At 51.4% G+C, this 18,457-nt stretch overlaps 1 protein-coding gene across 1 annotated transcript in view; it reads left to right on the top strand.

The window, feature by feature from the left end:
* The first annotated feature begins 11,892 nt into the window (after positions 1-11,892).
* fryl (furry homolog, like) overlaps positions 11,893-18,457 on the top strand; it is a 91,426-nt gene continuing 84,861 nt past the window's right edge. Inside the window, 2 exon segments of the mRNA XM_061238856.1 lie at positions 11,893-12,111; positions 18,036-18,238. Coding sequence (XP_061094840.1) covers positions 11,907-12,111; positions 18,036-18,238 — 408 coding nt within the window. The 5' untranslated portion in view covers positions 11,893-11,906.

Here is an 18,457-nt window from a genome sequence, read left to right as displayed (position 1 = left end):
TGATCAGTGCGGGGATTGATCAGTGCAGGGATGGATGTGCGAGATTAGTGTGGGGATTGATGATCAGTGTAGGGATGGATTTGAGAGATTAGTGCAGGATGGATGTGAGAGATTAGTGCAGGATGGATGATCAGTGTGGGGATTGATGATCAGTGCAGGATGGATGTGAGAGATTAGTGTGGGGATTGATGATCAGTGTAGGGATGGATGTGAGAGATTAGTGTGGGGATTGATGATCAGTGTAGGGATGGATGTGAGAGATTAGTGTGGGGATGGATCAGAGAGGTCAGTGTGTGTGGAAGTTGGAAGTTGCACGGTCTTGCTGACATCCCATTTGAAGACTTGTCATTTTCAGTAGATCTGAGTTGTCTAGAGATAGTTGGTGATGGTGACATTAAGATGATTTATCATTGTTCTCCACAGTTTGAAATTGCACAAGGAGAACCTGTTTTTGTCCTGTGGGCTGACATCAGGGTTTTCTCTTGCTGTAGAGGTCAGCATGATGTGCTGAATACAGCTGACATCAACTCCACAAACTGCTGGGATTAAAGGAACACAACTCCTACTTGATGGTATAGAAAAATAACCTTTTGTTTTGATTAACTTTATTGTCCCTCAAGGGGAAATGGTTAAAAAAATATGGACTAGGACAGGAAACAAGATTCTCAACAACCAGAGAAACACTTAATCAAATAAACATCAGTCATATAGTCATTAAACATTAAACATCCACCTGCGACCAGCCAGCTGGTGGGCAGAAAGTCCACGTACGGGCAGGGAAGGGGGGAGGGTGTCAGGGGGAAATTGCAGTGGGGGCAAATTACTTGCCCTGTTACTGCTTGTGAGTGGTGCAGAGGGCAAATGCAACAAATTCCTTGTTTCGTGGGTTGGTAGAGTTGGACGAGATCTTCAAAACGTTGTCTCGTGCTCTTTTGTGATTTAAATTGTAATAATGTCCTGATGATTTTGCTTACAATAGACTCCATACCCCTTAGCCTGTTGTTCTGTGAGGTGTTTGTTTTCTTACCAGCTGGTTGTACAAAAAGTTAAAGAATTACTTGGAAAATAGTGGCCTACGTCTTTGGTTTCCGCAGAAAGCATAGCCTCTGTTGAGACGTATTATTGATGTGATCAACGTGTTCTCATTTGAAGTTATTGTCGAGAAACACTCCAGGATACTTATGTTTCTCACCAGTCTGAATGGATTGGTCTTTGTTGGGGAAAAGACTGAGTTTCACTGAAATCCCCACCTCTTCTTAGTGGCATCATGGATTCCCCTTGGGTTGACCTTACCTCCTGAGGTAAGGGCGGTTATCTGGCAGTCGGAGGGTTGCCGGTTCGATCCCCTGCCCTGGGTGTGTTGGAGTGTCCCTGAGCAAGACACCTACCCCCCAGTTGCTCCCGATGAGCTGGTTGGTGCCTTGCAAAGCAGCGTGTGTGTGTGTGTGTGTGTGTGTGTGTGTGTGTGTGTGTGTGTGTGTGTGTGTGTGTGTGTGTGTGTGTGTGTGTGTGTGTGTGTGTGTGTGTGTGTGTGTGTGTGTGTGTGTGTGTGTGTGTGAATGGGAGGCAATGATTGTAAAGTGCTTGAGATGAGTAAATCCAATAGTGTAGGTTTTGTTGACATTTCTACGAGTGAAATCAAATCGGTCTGGCTGTCGTCATTCTGAGGGCACGTTGGTGATCTTGGGCACAGGGGCATCCTGGGTATTTATGAGCAGTGCAGTATTTCAGGACTCTGTGGACCACTAGTTGGTGGATGGTGACCCTGCTTTCATCATTGCCCACGGTTCTCAGATGAGGTGGGGTCAGTCAGTATCTTCAGATCTGGAGCAGTAGTCACAACGTTGGTGCCCCTTCCCCTGCCTTCAAGAGCTGTGCTTGTCCTGGCCTTGGTCTCCTGCCAGTGCGGGCACTCTGCCCCTCTCCCTCATACTTCCTCTATGACAGTCCTAATCTGTCTGTTTCTTTCAGGACAGTGTTCAGTTCCCAACGATTACTCTTTAATTCTCTTGGAACCCATGGTTCATTTTTTGGAAACAGTCTGTATTACGAGGTCAGTAGAGAAATGGATTAAACTTGACATGACACTGCTGAGTCCCAGATAGTGCCGTCAGTGCACCCGTGTAATTTAGTGGAAATGTCCTTTTGAATTTTGGAGAGGCTAGTTAATGTTTTTTGTGGCAATGATCAGGGATCTGGAGGAGTGAGTCTCTGGCACACTAGCCCTAATCTGGCCCTGCCCCTGCCCCAACCATGACCCTTCCCCACACCTGGCCCTGACCCAACCCTGACCCTGACCCAACCCTGACCCTGCCCCAACCATGACCCTTCCCCACACCTGGCCCTGCCCCAACCATGACCCTTCCCCACACCTGGCCCTGACCCAACCCTGACCCTGCCCCAACCATGACCCTGCCCCAACCATGACCCTGCCCCAACCATGACCCTGCCCCAACCCTGACCCTGCCCCACACCTGACCCTGCCCCAAACCCAACCCTGACCCTGCCCCTGCCCCAAAACCCAGCCCTGCCCCAACCCTGACCCTGCCCCAACCTTGACCCTGCCCCAACCCTGCCCACACCTGACCCTGCCCCACACCTGACCCTGCCCCAACCCTGACCCTGCCCACACCTGGCCCTGCCCCAACCATGACCCTGCCCCAACCATGACCCTGCCCCAACCATGACCCTGCCCCAACCCTGCCCACACCTGACCCTGACCCAACCCTGACCCAACCCGGACCCTGCCCCACACCTGACCCTGCCCCAAACCTGACCCTGCCCCAACCCTGACCCTGCCCCACACCTGGCCCTGCCCCTGCCCCAACCCTGACCCTGCCCACACCTGGCCCTGCCCCAACCCTGACCCTGCCCACACCTGGCCCTGCCCACACCTGGCCCTGACCCAACCCCTACCCTGCCCCACACCTGGCCCTGCCCACACCTGGCCCTGCCCCTGCCCCAACCCTGACCCTGCCCCAACCCTGACCCTGCCCCAACCCCAACCCTGACCCTGCCCCAACCCTGACCTTGCCCCACACCTGACCCTGCCCCAACCCTGACCCTGCCCACACCTGGCCCTGCCCCAACCATGACCCTGCCCCAACCCCAACCCTGACCCTGCCCCACACCTGGCCCTGCCCCACACCTGGCCCTGCCCCACACCTGGCCCTGCCCCACACCTGGCCCTGACCCAACCCCTACCCTGCCCCACACCTGGCCCTGCCCCACACCTGGCCCTGCCCCACACCTGGCCCTGCCCCACACCTGGCCCTGCCCCACACCTGGCCCTGCCCACACCTGGCCCTGCCCCACACCTGGCCCTGCCCCACACCTGGCCCTGCCCCACATCTGACCGAGCCTCTTACACTCACACAGCTGAGGGGGGCTAATGTGGAAGCTAATGCTAATGCTCTCGTTTTGCAGATCCCTGTACAATACATCTCTGGAGTTTCTACCTGCTGCCTCTTCTCTATGGAACTAAGGTAGGCGTGTGTGCGTGCGTGCGTGCGTGCGTGCGTGCGTGCGTGCGTCCGTGTGTGCGTGCGTGCGTGTCCATGTGCGTGTGTGCCCACTGAGATGGTCAGATGCAGTGTGTTTGTCGAGAGTGTGAACCCTTCTGTAAGAGGTTCCCATGGCAGCAGCCAGTGAAACAGACTTCAGTTCCCAGCAGGGTTCTGTTCTGCTCTGTTCTGCTCTGTTCTGTTCTGCTCTGTTCTGCTCTGTTCTGCTCTGTTCTGCTCTGTTCTGTTACTTTCTGCAGTGAAGGCTTGGTGTTATTGTTGTATGAGCTGCTTTGAAACCGTCTTTTGGCAGTTATTTGGCAACATAAGAACAGCCTCCTTCATCAGAATTGAACAGATCTGGAACAGGATCAATTAAATCACACATTTCCATAATAATAATTTTGCTGTTTGTACTCTGTACCCGTGTTAAATACGGTCAGAAAAGGTGAAAGTGCGCAGTGAAATCTTTACATTTCTGGAGAAGTCTGGAATTTTAAAATGGGCAAAGGTGTAGAGTCCTGACAGTGATTGACGGACAGTTAGGGGGCCGGAAGGGGGCGTGGCAGGTTGTGATGACCTCAGCAGGGGGCGGGGCCAGGGCCAGACGGTGATGACCTCAGCAGGGGGCGGGGCCAGGCGGTGATGACCTCAGCAGGGGGCGGGCTGCCTCAGGCAGGTGTGGTGATGACCTCAGCAGGGGGCGGGGCCAGGCGTTGATGACCTCAGCAGGGGGGGGGCCAGGCGGTGATGACCTCAGCAGGGGGCGGGGCCAGGCGGTGATGACCTCGGCAGGGGGCGGGGCCAGGCGGTGATGACCTCAGCAGGGGGCGGGCCGCCTCAGGCAGGTGTGGTGCAGGGGGCGGGGCCAGGCGGACGCAGCGCTTCCTGTTTTCTCCGGCGCGAGAGAAGCGCTCTATTGTTCCCTCACTTCCTGCCACACATTCCTCTGCTGATAGCATCTGGGCCAGCAAGCGCCCTGCTATTGTTCTGACCGGCCGGGCTGGGCCTGCCTCACTGTGACTACAGCACTCCCCCTCTCTCTCACTCCCTCGGGCTGGGCCTGCCTCACTGTGACTACAGCACTCCCCCTCTCTCTCACTCCCTCGGGCTGGGCCTGCCTCACTGTGACTACAGCACTCCCCCTCTCTCTCACTCCCTCGGGCTGGGCCTGCCTCACTGTGACTACAGCACTCCCCCTCTCTCTCACTCCCTCGGGCTGGGCCTGCCTCACTGTGACTACAGCACTCCCCCTCTCTCTCACTCCCTCGGGCTGGGCCTGCCTCACTGTGACTACAGCACTCCCCCTCTCTCTCACTCCCTCGGGCTGGGCCTGCCTCACTGTGTGACTACAGCACTCCCCCTCTCTCTCACTCCCTCGGGCTGGGCCTGCCTCACTGTGACTACAGCACTCCCCCTCTCTCTCACTCCCTCGGGCTGGGCCTGCCTCACTGTGACTACAGCACTCCCCCTCTCTCTCACTCCCTCGGGCTGGGCCTGCCTCACTGTGACTACAGCACTCCCCCTCTCTCTCACTCCCTCGGGCTGGGCCTGCCTCACTGTGTGACTACAGCACTCCCCCTCTCTCTCATTCCCTCTCCCTCTCTCTCCCCCTCTCTCTCATTCCCTCTCCCTCTCTCTCCCCCTCTCTCTCATTCCCTCTCCCTTTCTCTCCCCCTCTCTCTCATTCCCTCTCCCTTTCTCTCCCCCTCTCTCTCATTCCCTCTCCCTCTCTCTCCCCCTCTCTCTCATTCCCTCTCCCTCTCTCTCCCCCTCTCTCTCATTCCCTCTCCCTTTCTCTCCCCCTCTCTCTCATTCCCTCTCCCTCTCTCTCCCCCTCTCTCTCATTCCCTCTCCCTTTCTCTCCCCCTCTCTCTCATTCCCTCTCCCTCTCTCTCCCCCTCTCTCTCATTCCCTCTCCCTCTCTCTCCCCCTCTCTCTCATTCCCTCTCCCTTTCTCTCCCCCTCTCTCTCATTCCCTCTCCCTTTCTCTCCCCCTCTCCCTTTCTCTCCCCCTCTCCCTCATTCCCTCTCTCTCATTCCCTCTCCCTCTCTCTCCCCCTCTCTCTCATTCCCTCTCCCTTTCTCTCCCCCTCTCTCTCATTCCCTCTCTCTCATTCCCTCTCCCTTTCTCTCCCCCTCTCTCTCATTCCCTCTCCCTTTCTCTCCCCCTCTCCCTTTCTCTCCCCCTCTCCCTCATTCCCTCTCTCTCATTCCCTCTCCCTTTCTCTCCCCCTCTCTCTCATTCCCTCTCCCTTTCTCTCCCCCTCTCTCTCATTCCCTCTCCCTTTCTCTCCCCCTCTCTCTCATTCCCTCTCCCTTTCTCTCCCCCTCTCTCTCATTCCCTCTCCCTTTCTCTCCCCCTCTCCCTCTCTCTCCCCCTCTCTCTCATTCCCTCTCCCTCTCTCTCCCCCTCTCTCTCATTCCCTCTCCCTCTCTCTCCCCCTCTCTCTCATTCCCTCTCCCTCTCTCTCCCCCTCTCTCTCATTCCCTCTCCCTTTCTCTCCCCCTCTCCCTCTCTCTCCCCCTCTCTCTCATTCCCTCTCCCTTTCTCTCCCCCTCTCTCTCATTCCCTCTCCCTTTCTCTCCCCCTCTCTCTCATTCCCTCTCCCTTTCTCTCATTCCCTCTCCCTCTCTCTCCCCCTCTCTCTCATTCCCTCTCCCTTTCTCTCCCCCTCTCTCTCATTCCCTCTCCCTTTCTCTCCCCCTCTCTCTCATTCCCTCTCCCTTTCTCTCCCCCTCTCTCTCATTCCCTCTCCCTTTCTCTCCCCCTCTCTCTCATTCCCTCTCCCTCTCTCTCCCCCTCTCTCTCATTCCCTCTCCCTTTCTCTCCCCCTCTCTCTCATTCCCTCTCCCCCTCTCCCTTTCTCTCCCCCTCTCCCTTTCTCTCCCCCTCTCCCTTTCTCTCCCCCTCTCCCTTTCTCTCCCCCTCTCTCTCATTCCCTCTCCCTTTCTCTCCCCCTCTCTCTCATTCCCTCTCCCTTTCTCTCCCCCTCTTCGTTTCTCTCTCCCTCTCATTGCCTCTCCCTTTCTCTCCCCCTCTCATTCCCTCTCCCTTTCTCTCCCCGTCCCTCTCTCTACCCCTCAGCACTCCTCTACTCCTCCCTCTCTCTCCCCCTCTCTCTCCCCCTCAACACTCCTCTGTACCCCTCAACACTCCTTTCCCTCCCTCTCTCTCTTCCCCTCTCAACTCTCCTCCTTCCCTTTCTCTACCCCTCCACCTCGCTCTGGTTTTTGGGTTTATATGTAAAGTGGTGAGAATATGTGCCAGCTGAATGTTATTTTGGGCCCAGCAGAAATGTCTGTGTGCGTCAGCAGGAAGAGCAGACGAGTGGGAGTGGGGAGTGGGGCTACCATGGGGCGCTATGCTATATGCTACCATGGGGCGCTATGCTATATGCTACCATGAGGCGCTATGCTATGTGCTACCATGAGGCGCTATGCTATGTGCTACCATGAGGCGCTATGCTATGTGCTACCATGGGGAGCTATGCTATATGCTACCATGAGGCGCTATGCTATATGCTACCATGAGGCGCTATGCTATGTGCTACCATGGGGCGCTATGCTATATGCTACCATGGGGCGCTATGCTATATGCTACCATGGGGCGCTATGCTATATGCTACCATGGGGCGCTATGCTATATGCTACCATGGGGCGCTATGCTATATGCTACCATGGGGCGCTTTGCTATATGCTACCATGGGGCGCTATGCTATATGCTACCATGGGGCGCTATGCTATATGCTACCATGGGGCGCTATGCTATATGCTACCATGGGGCGCTATGCTATATGCTACCATGGGGCGCTATGCTATATGCTACCATGAGGCGCTATGCTATATGCTACCATGAGGCGCTATGCTATGTGCTACCATGGGGAGCTATGCTATATGCTACCATGAGGCGCTATGCTATATGCTACCATGAGGCGCTATGCTATGTGCTACCATGGGGCGCTATGCTATATGCTACCATGGGGCGCTATGCTATATGCTACCATGGGGCGCTATGCTATATGCTACCATGGGGCGCTATGCTATATGCTACCATGGGGCGCTTTGCTATATGCTACCATGGGGCGCTATGCTATATGCTACCATGGGGCGCTATGCTATATGCTACCATGGGGCGCTATGCTATATGCTACCATGGGGCGCTATGCTATATGCTACCATGAGGCGCTATGCTATATGCTACCATGGGGCGCTATGCTATATGCTACCATGGGGCGCTATGCTATATGCTACCATGGAGCTCCTGATCCTATTTGAAACTGTTCTTGATTAGTCTTGTTTTTTTGCTTGTTTGTTTTATATCGTGCCTCCGCATTATTTGAATAAAGGGAGTTGTTTAAATTCAAATTCTCTCTCTCTTTGTCACTCTCTACTGCAACCTCTCTCTCAATCTCAATCTTGTTACTCTGTACTAAAAGTAGGTACACTGAGATGTTGTGACCCTGCCAGTATTCAAGTATAAAAATGTATATAGTATATATATATCCTATATAAATGCCAACCAAGTGAATCAGGCAAATGTGAGTGAGTGAGCGAGGCATTAGTAGTGACTGTGAGCTATGTGTTTCCTCCTCCTGACAGTAGAGGGCAGTGTTGGACCGCCTCACACTTTGTGTGCATTTATTATAGTGTGTCTATGCGTGCGTATATTACAGTGTGTGTGTATTAGTGTGTGTGCGTATATTACAGTGTGTGTGTATGCCTGTGTGTTAGTGTGTGTGTTTGTATATGTATGCGTGCGTATATTACAGTGTGTGTGTATGCGTGTGTGTGTCTATATTAGTGTGTGTGTGTATTACAATGTCTGTGTGTGTGTATGCGTGTGTATTTGCGTGTGTGTGTATATTACAGTGTGTGTGTGCGTGTGTGTGTGTGCATGTGTGTGTGTATTACAATGTCTGTGTGTGTTTGTATGCGTGTGTATTACTGTGTGTGTATGTGTGTGTGTGTGTATTACTGTGTGTGTGTGTGTGTGTGTGTGTGTGTATTACTGTCTGTGTGTGTGTGTGTGTGTGTGTGTGTGTGTGTATTACTGTCTGTGTGTGTGTGTGTGTGTGTGTATTACTGTGTGTGTGTGTGTGTGTGTATTACTGTGTGTGTGTGAGTATTACAGTGTGTGTGTGTGTGTGAGTGTGTATTACTGTGTGTGTGTGTGTATTACTGTAGTAGTAGGTACTTTATTGTCCCCGTGGGGAAATTAGTTTTCGGTAGAAAATCATTGTTGGTGGTGTTACATAAAAACAGGCACAGCACATAGAGACAGACATATAACATCGACAGATCAGATCTGAAGTCCAAAATTAATAAAAATTATATAAAAAATAAATAAATAAATAAAACACGGTGCACTATAACAACTGCTGGTAGTTACGACATATATAACAAAATAAGAGTAGTGCTCTGGCTGGACCCGCTAGACAGAGTTAAACAAAATATAAATATAAATATAAAATATAAATATAAAAAAATATATAAAATATGTGGGTTAGACCTTACCATTCAGGGATTTAATCACCTGTGGTATGAATGAATGTTTGGACCTGTTTTTTGAAAAGGCTGGCTGCCGGAACCTACGCCCAGAAGGTAACCGGTCGAAGGCTGTACACAGAAAGTGCTTGGGGTCAGAGATGATTTTTTCGCTTTCTTGAGAGACCTAGTTCTGTAACTCTCTTCTAAGCTGGTCAGTTTAAAGCCCAGCAATTTGCCGGCACTGGTTACAGTTTTCCTCAGGGTTTTCTTCTGTGCTTCTGTTGCATTACCAAACCAGCAAATAAGGCCAAAAGTTAAAACACTCTCAACAAAGGCACTGTAAAACATCTTAAGCATGGTGAGATTGACATCAAATAAGGCTAACTTTTTAAGAAAGTAAAGCCTTTGCTGGCTCTTTTTGTTAATGGATTCCGTATATTTATCCCACTTCAGCTTATTATCTAAGACAACCCCGAGGTATTTATATTCCGTGACTGACTGTATAGGCTGTCCTCTAATACTAGTCAGACCGGATGTGGGCTCTTTCCTAAAATCAATAGACATCTCTTTTGTCTTAGAAGTGTTCAGGAGGAGATGTGAGTCCTCACACCATTTGATAAATGCCTCTAAAACAGGGCCATGCTCCTCCTCATCACCCTGAAGAAGGCTAACCAGTGCCGTATCGTCGGCAAACTTAACTAAAAATCTTCCAGGGAAGGAGCTGGTACAGCTATTTGTGTATTAAATAAACAACAAGGCAGATAAAACGCAGCCTTGAGGAGAGCCTATAAAAGTAGATATTTTATTGGACAGTGCAAGGCCCACTTTCACCTGCTGTACTCGCTGACTTAGAAAGTCCAGCAGCCAGAGAATCAGACCACCATCCAGGGAAAACTCATCCGCTAGTCTCTGGGCCAGGATATGAGGCTGAATCGTGTTGAAGGCGGAAGAAAAATCTACGAATAAAATTTTTACGTGCGTCTTTGGAGCCTCAAGATGTGAGTGGACAAGATGCAACAGGGTTAAAATGGCATCATCTACCCCCCTACTAGGCTGATAGGCAAATTGTAAGGCGTCCAGTGAATGTTGGGTATGTGATACTATATGCCTTTTAATTATTCTGTGTGTGTGTGTATTACTGTGTGTGTGTGTGTGTGTGTGTGTATTACTGTGTGTGTGTGTGTGTGTGTGTGAGAGTGTGTGAGAGTGTGTGAGAGTGTGTGAGAGTGTGTGAGAGTGTGTGAGAGTGTGTGAGAGTGTGTGTGAGTGTGTGTATTACTGTCTGTGTGTGTGTGTGTGTGTGTATTACTGTGTGTGTGTGTATTACTGTGAGTGTGTGTGTGTGTGTATTACTGTGAGTGTGAGTGTGTGTGTGTGTGTGTGTGTGTGTATTACTGTGTGTGTGTGTGTGTGTGTGTGTGTATTACTGTGTGTGTGTATTACTGTGTGTGTGTATTACTGTGTGTGTGTGTGTGTGTGTGTGTGTGTGTGTGTGTGTGTGTGAGTGTGTGTGCGCGTGTGTGTGTATTACTGTGTGTGTGTGTGTGTGTATTACTGTGAGTGTGTGTGTGTGTGTGTGTGTGTGTATTACTGTGTGTGTGAGTGTGAGTGTGAGTGTGAGTGTGTGTGTGTGTGTGTGTGTGTGTGTGTGTGTGTGTGAGTGTGAGTGTGAGTGTGAGTGTGAGTGTGAGTGTGAGTGTGAGTGTGAGTGTGTGTGTGTGTGTGTGTGTGTGTATTACTGTGTGTGTGAGTGTGAGTGTGTGTGTATTACTGTGAGTGTGAGTGTGTGTGTGTGTGTGTATTACTGTGTGTGAGTGTGTGAGTGTGTGAGTGTGTGAGTGTGTGAGTGAGTGTGTGTGTGTGTGTGTGTATATTACTGTGTGAGTGTGTGTGAGTGTGTGTGTGTGTATATTACTGTGTGAGTGTGAGTGTGAGTGTGTGTGTGTGTGTGTGTGTATATTACTGTGTGAGTGTGAGTGTGAGTGAGTGTGTGTGTGTGTGTGTGTGCGTGTGTGTGCGTGTGTGTGTGTGTGTGTGTGTATTACTGTGTGTGTGTGTGTGTGTGTGTGTGAGTGTGTGTGTGTGTGAGTGATAAGGGTTATCAGTGTGCAGCAGTTCCACTGAAAGCTGATGCCACACCCTCCTCCGCTCTTCCCTCGTTCAGCAGTCTTCCCGTTCAGACGCTTTCCTGCGGCCGCTCTGCGTTCCTTCTGTTCGTCTCACCTCCGTGTCCTCCTGCTCTTCCTGTTTCTGGTGTGGCGGGCGGGGCCGGGGGAGGAGTGAGTTTGGGTTGGTCTCAAGCCCAGGTGGAGAACTCTCCTGAGCGCGTGCAGAGGGGTCTGGGCCGTGGAGCTGTTCTGAGCGCGTGCAGAGGGGTCTGGGCCGTGGAGCTGTTCTGAGCGCGTGCAGAGGGGTCTGGGCCGCGGAGCTGTTCTGAGCGCGTGCAGAGGGGTCTGGGCCGTGGAGCTGTTCTGAGCGTGTGCAGAGGGGTCTGGGCCGTGGAGCTGTTCTGAGCGCGTGCAGAGGGGTCTGGGCCGTGGAGCTGTTCTGCAGCGCGTGCAGAGGGGTCTGGGCCGTGGAGCTGTTCTGAGCGCGTGCAGAGGGGTCTGGGCCGTGGAGCTGTTCTGAGCGCGTGCAGAGGGGTCTGGGCCGTGGAGCTGTTCTGAGCGTGTGCAGAGGGGTCTGGGCCGTGGAGCTGTTCTGAGCGCGTGCAGAGGGGTCTGGGCCGTGGAGCTGTTCTGAGCGCGTGCAGAGGGGTCTGGGCCGTGGAGCTGTTCTGAGCGCGTGCAGAGGGGTCTGGGCCGTGGAGCTGTTCTGAGCGCGTGCAGAGGGGTCTGGGCCGTGGAGCTGTTCTGAGCGCGTGCAGAGGGGTCTGGGCCGTGGAGCTGTTCTGAGCGTGTGCAGAGGGGTCTGATGGAGTTCCTGAGGGGGCTGCGGCCTGTGGCCCTGGCTGCGGAAGAGGCCGCGGAGTTGGGCGTGATGCTGCACGATGTGGCCCCGCGGCTGATGCGTGTCAGGCGTGTCCCCCTGCTGTCCAGGGGCCAGGCCTTCAGCGAGGGCCCCCAGGGGCCCCCTGCAACCCCGACACTGCCCCCCATCTATCCAACCTACCTGGAAGGTACCACTGCTGCTAGTCTGAGCTAGGGTCAACCCTGCAGTACTGCTCCACAGCGCTAATGCTAGTCTGAGCTAGGCTCAGCTCTGCTGCGCTGCTACACTGTGCTAATGCTAATCTGAGCTAGGCTCAGCTCTGCTGCGCTGCTTACACTGTGCTAATGCTAATCTGAGCTAGGCTCAGCTCTGCTGCGCTGCTACACTGTGCTAATGCTAATCTGAGCTAGGCTCAGCTCTGCTGCGCTGCTACGCTGTGCTAATGCTAACCTGAGCTACGGTCATCCTGCTGTGAGGTGTTGATATATTTAGACACTCTGCTGCTGGTGACTCAAAAGAAGCTCTCACAATTCACACAACTTATGCTGCTAGTGAAAGTCATGTGATTGAGAGTGTCTACATCTATCACATTCAATGTCTGTATGCACACAAACATACACACACAGAGACACATGCACTCACAATCACACAAACACGCACACAAACACACACACACACACAGAGACACATGCACTCACAATCACACAAACACACACACAGAGACACATGCACTCACAATCACACAAACATGCACACAAACACACACACACACACACAGAGACACATGCACTCACAATCACACAAACACACACACAGAGACACATGCACTCACAATCACACAAACATGCACACATGTGTGTTCAGAAATGCTGAATGTGTGCTTCCTTTTGTATAGATCTTTCTAGTGACTTGACCTGATTGCTCTCACTCCACTGGCATTCCATTAGCATGCTATTAGCATTTCACTGGCATTGCATTAGCATGCTATTAGCATTTGACCGCATTGCATTAGCATGCTATACACATTCCACTGGCATTACATGAGCATGCAATTAGCATTTCACTGGCATTGCATTAGCATGCAATTAGCATTTCACTGGCATTGCATTAGCATGCTATTAGCGTTCTACTGGCATGCATTAGCATGCAATTAGCATTTCACTGGCATTGCACTAGTGATATTGCATTATCATTTGATTAGCACTTGGAAGAGCTTAGCTCTGCTGTGCTGCAGTGTGAGAAGCCTGCTGTGCCAGAATGCTGTGTTTGGGGTGAGGTGATGGTCTGGACATCTGAACCTGGGGCAGTAGAGGGGCCGCAGAGGGACTCCAGGCTGGTGTATGTGCTGACATTACAGAGTGTTGTTGCTGCAGCAGGAATCGGCCTGTTTACAGTTTGCTGCAGGGCACCACTGCTCTTGCCGCGTGTTGATGACATCACCCCTCCCAGTGCAACTAACTGTCTCTGAAGCTATTCCACTCCACTTTGGATAAGAACATCTTGTGTGCTCATTACATTACATTACATGGCATTTAGCAGACGCTATTATCCAAAGCGACGTACAACGAAGTGCAAATCAATCTATAAATTGTGTGTGTGTCAGTGTGTGTGTGCGTGTGTGCGTGTGCGCGAGTGCGCGTGTGCGCGTGTGTGACTGAAAGAAAAGTCAATCGTGTGCCAGCACTCTCATCACTGAGGGGGAGGAGAGCATCAGCAGTCATGAGTGAGTGAGCCAATGAGAGCGTGTGTAAGGAGGGGGGGAGGAGGGGTCATGAGTGAGTGAGCCAATGAGAGCGTGTGTGAGGAGGGGTCATGAGTGAGTGAGCCAATGAGAGCGTGTGTAAGGGGGGAGGAGGGGGTGGAGTCTCAGGGCTGCGCTAATGCTAGCGCAGTGACGCTCTCTCTCTTCGCTTCCTGAAGACGTGAACACTCCACTTCCTCCTTTCTGTAGTGCCGGCACCTTCTGCAGGGAGTGTGTGTGTCTGTGTGTGTGCACGCGTGTGTGTCTGTGTGTGAGCGGCAGTGGAGGACACTGTGTCTCTGGTTCCTTGCTTTAACCCGGACTCAGAGCCAGCATGCTGAGTCTTCAGGATTCTGTGTTCTTTGAGATCAGCATCAAATCTCTGCTCAAGTCCTGGAGCGGCATCTGTGAGTACTGCTCCTGCTGTGTGTGTGTGTGTATGTGTGTGTGTGTGTGTGTGTGTGTGTGTGTGTGTGTGTGTGTGTGTGTGTGTGTGTGTGTGTGTGTGTGTGTGTGTGTGTGTGTGTGTGTGTGTGTGTGTGTGTGTGTGTGTGTGTGAGAGACTGCGTGAGAGTGAGTATTACAGTGTGTGTATATGCATGTGTGTACTAATACACACGCATACACACACTGTAATACACACACACATACACACACACACACACACAGTAATACGCACTGTTTCTCTGAGGCATGTTGAAGTAACTGGTGCTGGAGACGAAATTACATAATTGTAGTCCTATCTAAATGGTAAATGTCTGCATTTATATAGCGCCTTTATCCAAAGTGCTGTACAATTGATGCTTCTCATTCACCCATTCATACACACACTCGCACTCTCTCGCTCTCTCTCACACACACACACACACACGCACACACACACACCAATGGTGATTGCCTGCCATGTACGGCACCAACCAGCTTGCCAGGAGAAAGTTAGAGGAGGAATTTCTGGGGCTGAACTCTGTAAAATTGGTAACTTTTAACTTCTGTTAAAAAGTGGGTATTTATTTGAATGTATTAACGTTTGTTTTTACCAATGTGCCTACTTGGGGTTTATAGGTCAACTCTGTACTGATGTTAATTGACTGCATTTGAATCAGATGTAAGGATCAAACGTTACTGGTTTAATGGTTAAAGATAAGAATTGGCACGACTAAATGGTAAGGGCATTTCAGCCAAAAGCACATGGCTCATGGAGGTACAGGGATGAGTGACACCCGGTGTGACCTCTGCGACCTCCCCTGGCTCTCTCAGTGCAAGGTCAGGGCAGGGGGAGGGGGAGGGGGGCGGATGTTGAGCTGTTACCTGAGAATGGCTGAAGCCAAGAGACCATATCTATGGCACGCTGTCCCTTGTGTCTCCCTCTCCCTCTCCCCCTCTCCCTCCCTCCCTCCCTCTCTCCTCTCTCTCCTCTCTCTCCCTTGCTTTCCCTCTCTTGTTAGTCAGCTCTGTGCACGCTTGCCCTGGCTCTGTGAGAGATGCAGCTCTCTGCATGCTTGCCCTGGCTCTGTGAGAGATGCAGCTCTCTGCATGCTTGCCCTGGCTCTGTGAGAGATGCAGCTCTGCATGCTTGCCCTGGCTCTGTGAGAGATGCAGCTCTGCATGCTTGCCCTGGCTCTGTGAGAGATGCAGCTCTGTGCATGCTTGCCCTGGCTCTGTGAGAGATGCAGCTCTGCCCGCTTGCCCTGGCTCTGTGAGAGATGCAGCTCTGTGCACGCTTGCCCTGGCTCTGTGAGAGATGCAGCTCTGCATGCTTGCCCTGGCTCTGTGAGAGATGCAGCTCTGCATGCTTGCCCTGGCTCTGTGAGAGATGCAGCTCTGTGCATGCTTGCCCTGGCTCTGTGAGAGATGCAGCTCTGCCCGCTTGCCCTGGCTCTGTGAGAGATGCAGCTCTGTGCATGCTTGCCCTGGCTCTGTGAGACACTCTGTGGGTTTGGGAGTGATAGTGAGGGAGAGGGACTGAGAGGTAGAGAATAAGAGAGTGACTTTGAGGAAAAGAGTGAGTGAGAGAGCGGAAGAGTGAGAGGAAGAGAGAGAGAGGGAGGGTGAGTGGGAGGGTGAGTGAGAGGAAGAGAGAGGGAGGGAGAGAGAGGAAGAGGAAGAGAGAGAGAGGGAGGACAAGGAGCAGGCTGCGTTTGTGTGGAAAAGTACAGCCTACAGAGGCTGCTGAGCAGGACTCTGCCATGGGGGGCGGGGCCGGGTATTGATTCGCTGCTGAAAGCTGGTCATGTGACACATGCTGACTTGTGTAACACGCACACACGCGCGCACACACACACACACACACACACACACTGTGAGGTCGAAATCATGCCAGATTGATTGATTTATTTTTTAATTTTAAATTTTTATACATTAAAAAGGAAATGCATACACTGTAAATGCAGATATTTGATGTCCTTTTTTTAAAGGTTACTACGGTGACCCACACTTGAACAACCACAAAATAATTACACCACGTTTCTTTGTGGTTTTTTCGGAGTCTGACAATTTTGTTTTGTTTATTTATCTTAATGTTATTTATCTAAATCACGGGTGTGATTCAAAGAGAAAGCGATTGATTTGATGACGCGCTCTCGCTAACGCGCTCTCGCTAACGTGCTAACGCGCTCTCGCTAACGCGCTCTCGCTAACGTGCTAATGCGCTCTCGCTAACGTGCTCACGCGCTCTCGCTAACGCGCTCTCGCTAACGTGCTCACGCGCTCTCGCTAACGCGCTCTCGCTAACGTGCTAACGCGCTCTCGCTAACGTGCTCTCGCTAACGCGCTCTCGCTAACGTGCTAACGCGCTCTCGCAAACGCGCTCTAGCTAACGCGCTCTCGCAAACGCGCTCTAGCTAACGCGCTCTAGCTAACGCGCTCTCGCTAACGCGCTCTAGCTAACGCGCTCTCGCTAACCCGCTCTCGCTAACGCGCTAATGCATTGTATCGCGCTCTAACGTGCTAACGCGCTCGAACGCGCTCTCGCTAACGTGCTCTCCCTAACGTGCTAACGCGCTCTAACGCGCTCTTGCTAACGTGCTCTAACGCGCTCTCGCTAACGTGCTCTCGCTAACGTGCGCTCTTACGCGCTCTAACTAACGTGCTCAAATTATTGCTGCCAGATATGTTTTCATTACGGCACATAATTGGATCATAACTTTAATACAGACGATTCTGTTGCAGAAATGCTTACATTTATCCTGTATTTAACTTCTATTTCGTATTAAAGCTGTGAAAATGAGATTGTTAATGAGCCCTGCTTCTGTAGGTTAAATGATTGTGGCATTGTAGCCAGTGATCTGGGCCCTATTTCTAATATGTTGCTTGACCAATTGAGGAAGATTTGATGAGTCTCGTTTGAAATTATCTGATGAATGAAATCCAGCCTTTCTCCATTGCATAAACGTGAACTACAATGTTATTAGTTAATTGAGCTTCGAATAATCTCTGATTACTTTCTAATAAACCAGCACAAAATGAGATAATTATGATGAGATCATTTGTCATTACTTCCCATGTACTGCAAAATTGAAAAATAATATAATTCAATGTTTCAGTACGGTGGCATTATCTAAAAAGCAAGTAAATGGAAGTATTCTAATGAATATAATCGTAATTCCTAACTACTTGTTCGCCATGATGGACAAGTGGTTATCTTCACAGGACATTTGGGAATGCTGTGGAAATATTTATTTGCTACTGATTATGCGCTGTAGCCTACATTGCATTTATGTATGAAACGGCTGGACAAATAGTTTATTATATTTTCGGTGTCGCCAAGACGACTTCAGAATGTGCCTGTCCCAGAGCGCTGCAGTGCCTGCAGGGTTCGCTCTGCTCTGCGAGCTCCACTCCTGTTCATCGCTGGAGGTCAATGATTCCCTCCCGATTAAATCGGAGGCACTTCTAAAGATGGCCTTATAAGGTCTAAATGTTCTTCTTACAAAGGTGGCTTGTTCATCAACAAGAACCTGCTGCGCTCGTTTGTGCTGCTGCTTTGTGGCGCTCGTTTGTGCTGTCTGAGGGAGATGTTCCCAGATGCAGGCCCATGGGCAACAAGCCCGTCTAACTTGTGAAATCCCTTTATGAAACTGATGTCCTGACTTGAGTGTTTTACTTTATATCTTAGTTATTTCATCCTTCTGATCCCACTATTTCATCCTGCATTTGTGACATAATTAAATTATGAACAACATGCATTGATTGTGTTATTATTGTGAGTTGGAGATTTTGAAATGTCCTGCAGTCCAAAGATGCAGCATTCCATTGGCCAACACGAAAATTGACTGTGAATGCTGGTTAAGTGTGTGACTCTCCCTCTCCCCCCCTCTCTCCCCCTCCCTCCCCCCTCCCCCCCCCCTCTCTCCCCCCCTCTCTCTCCCCAGCCTTGGGGCCCGGCAGCAGCAGTGTGAGTAGAGGGCGGGCTCCGGCAGGTCAGGCCCCCAGAGCGGAGAATCGTAGCGCCACCATGTCCAGCCTCACCATCGACCCTGAGCTCAAGCCGGGCGAGTACGTCATCAAGAGCCTGTTCGCCGACTTCGCTGTGCTCGCCGAGAAGAAGATCGAGGTGGTGATGGCCGAGCCCCTGGTGAGTGGCCCACAGTGTGTGGGGTATAGACTGCTCTCCAGTGTGTGGGGTATAGACTGCTCTCCAGTGTGTGGGGTTTAGACTCCTCTCTCCAGTGTGTGGGGTATGGACTGCTCTCTCCAGTGTGTGGGATATAGACTGCTCTCCAGTGTGTGGGGTATAGACTGCTCTCTAGTGTGTGGGGTATAGACTGCTCTCTAGTGTGTGGGGTATAGACAG

Source organism: Conger conger, chromosome 4, assembly GCF_963514075.1.
Source record: "Conger conger chromosome 4, fConCon1.1, whole genome shotgun sequence".
NCBI classification, from domain to species: Eukaryota; Metazoa; Chordata; class Actinopteri; order Anguilliformes; family Congridae; genus Conger; species Conger conger.
This window is presented reverse-complemented; position numbering and strand designations above follow the sequence as displayed.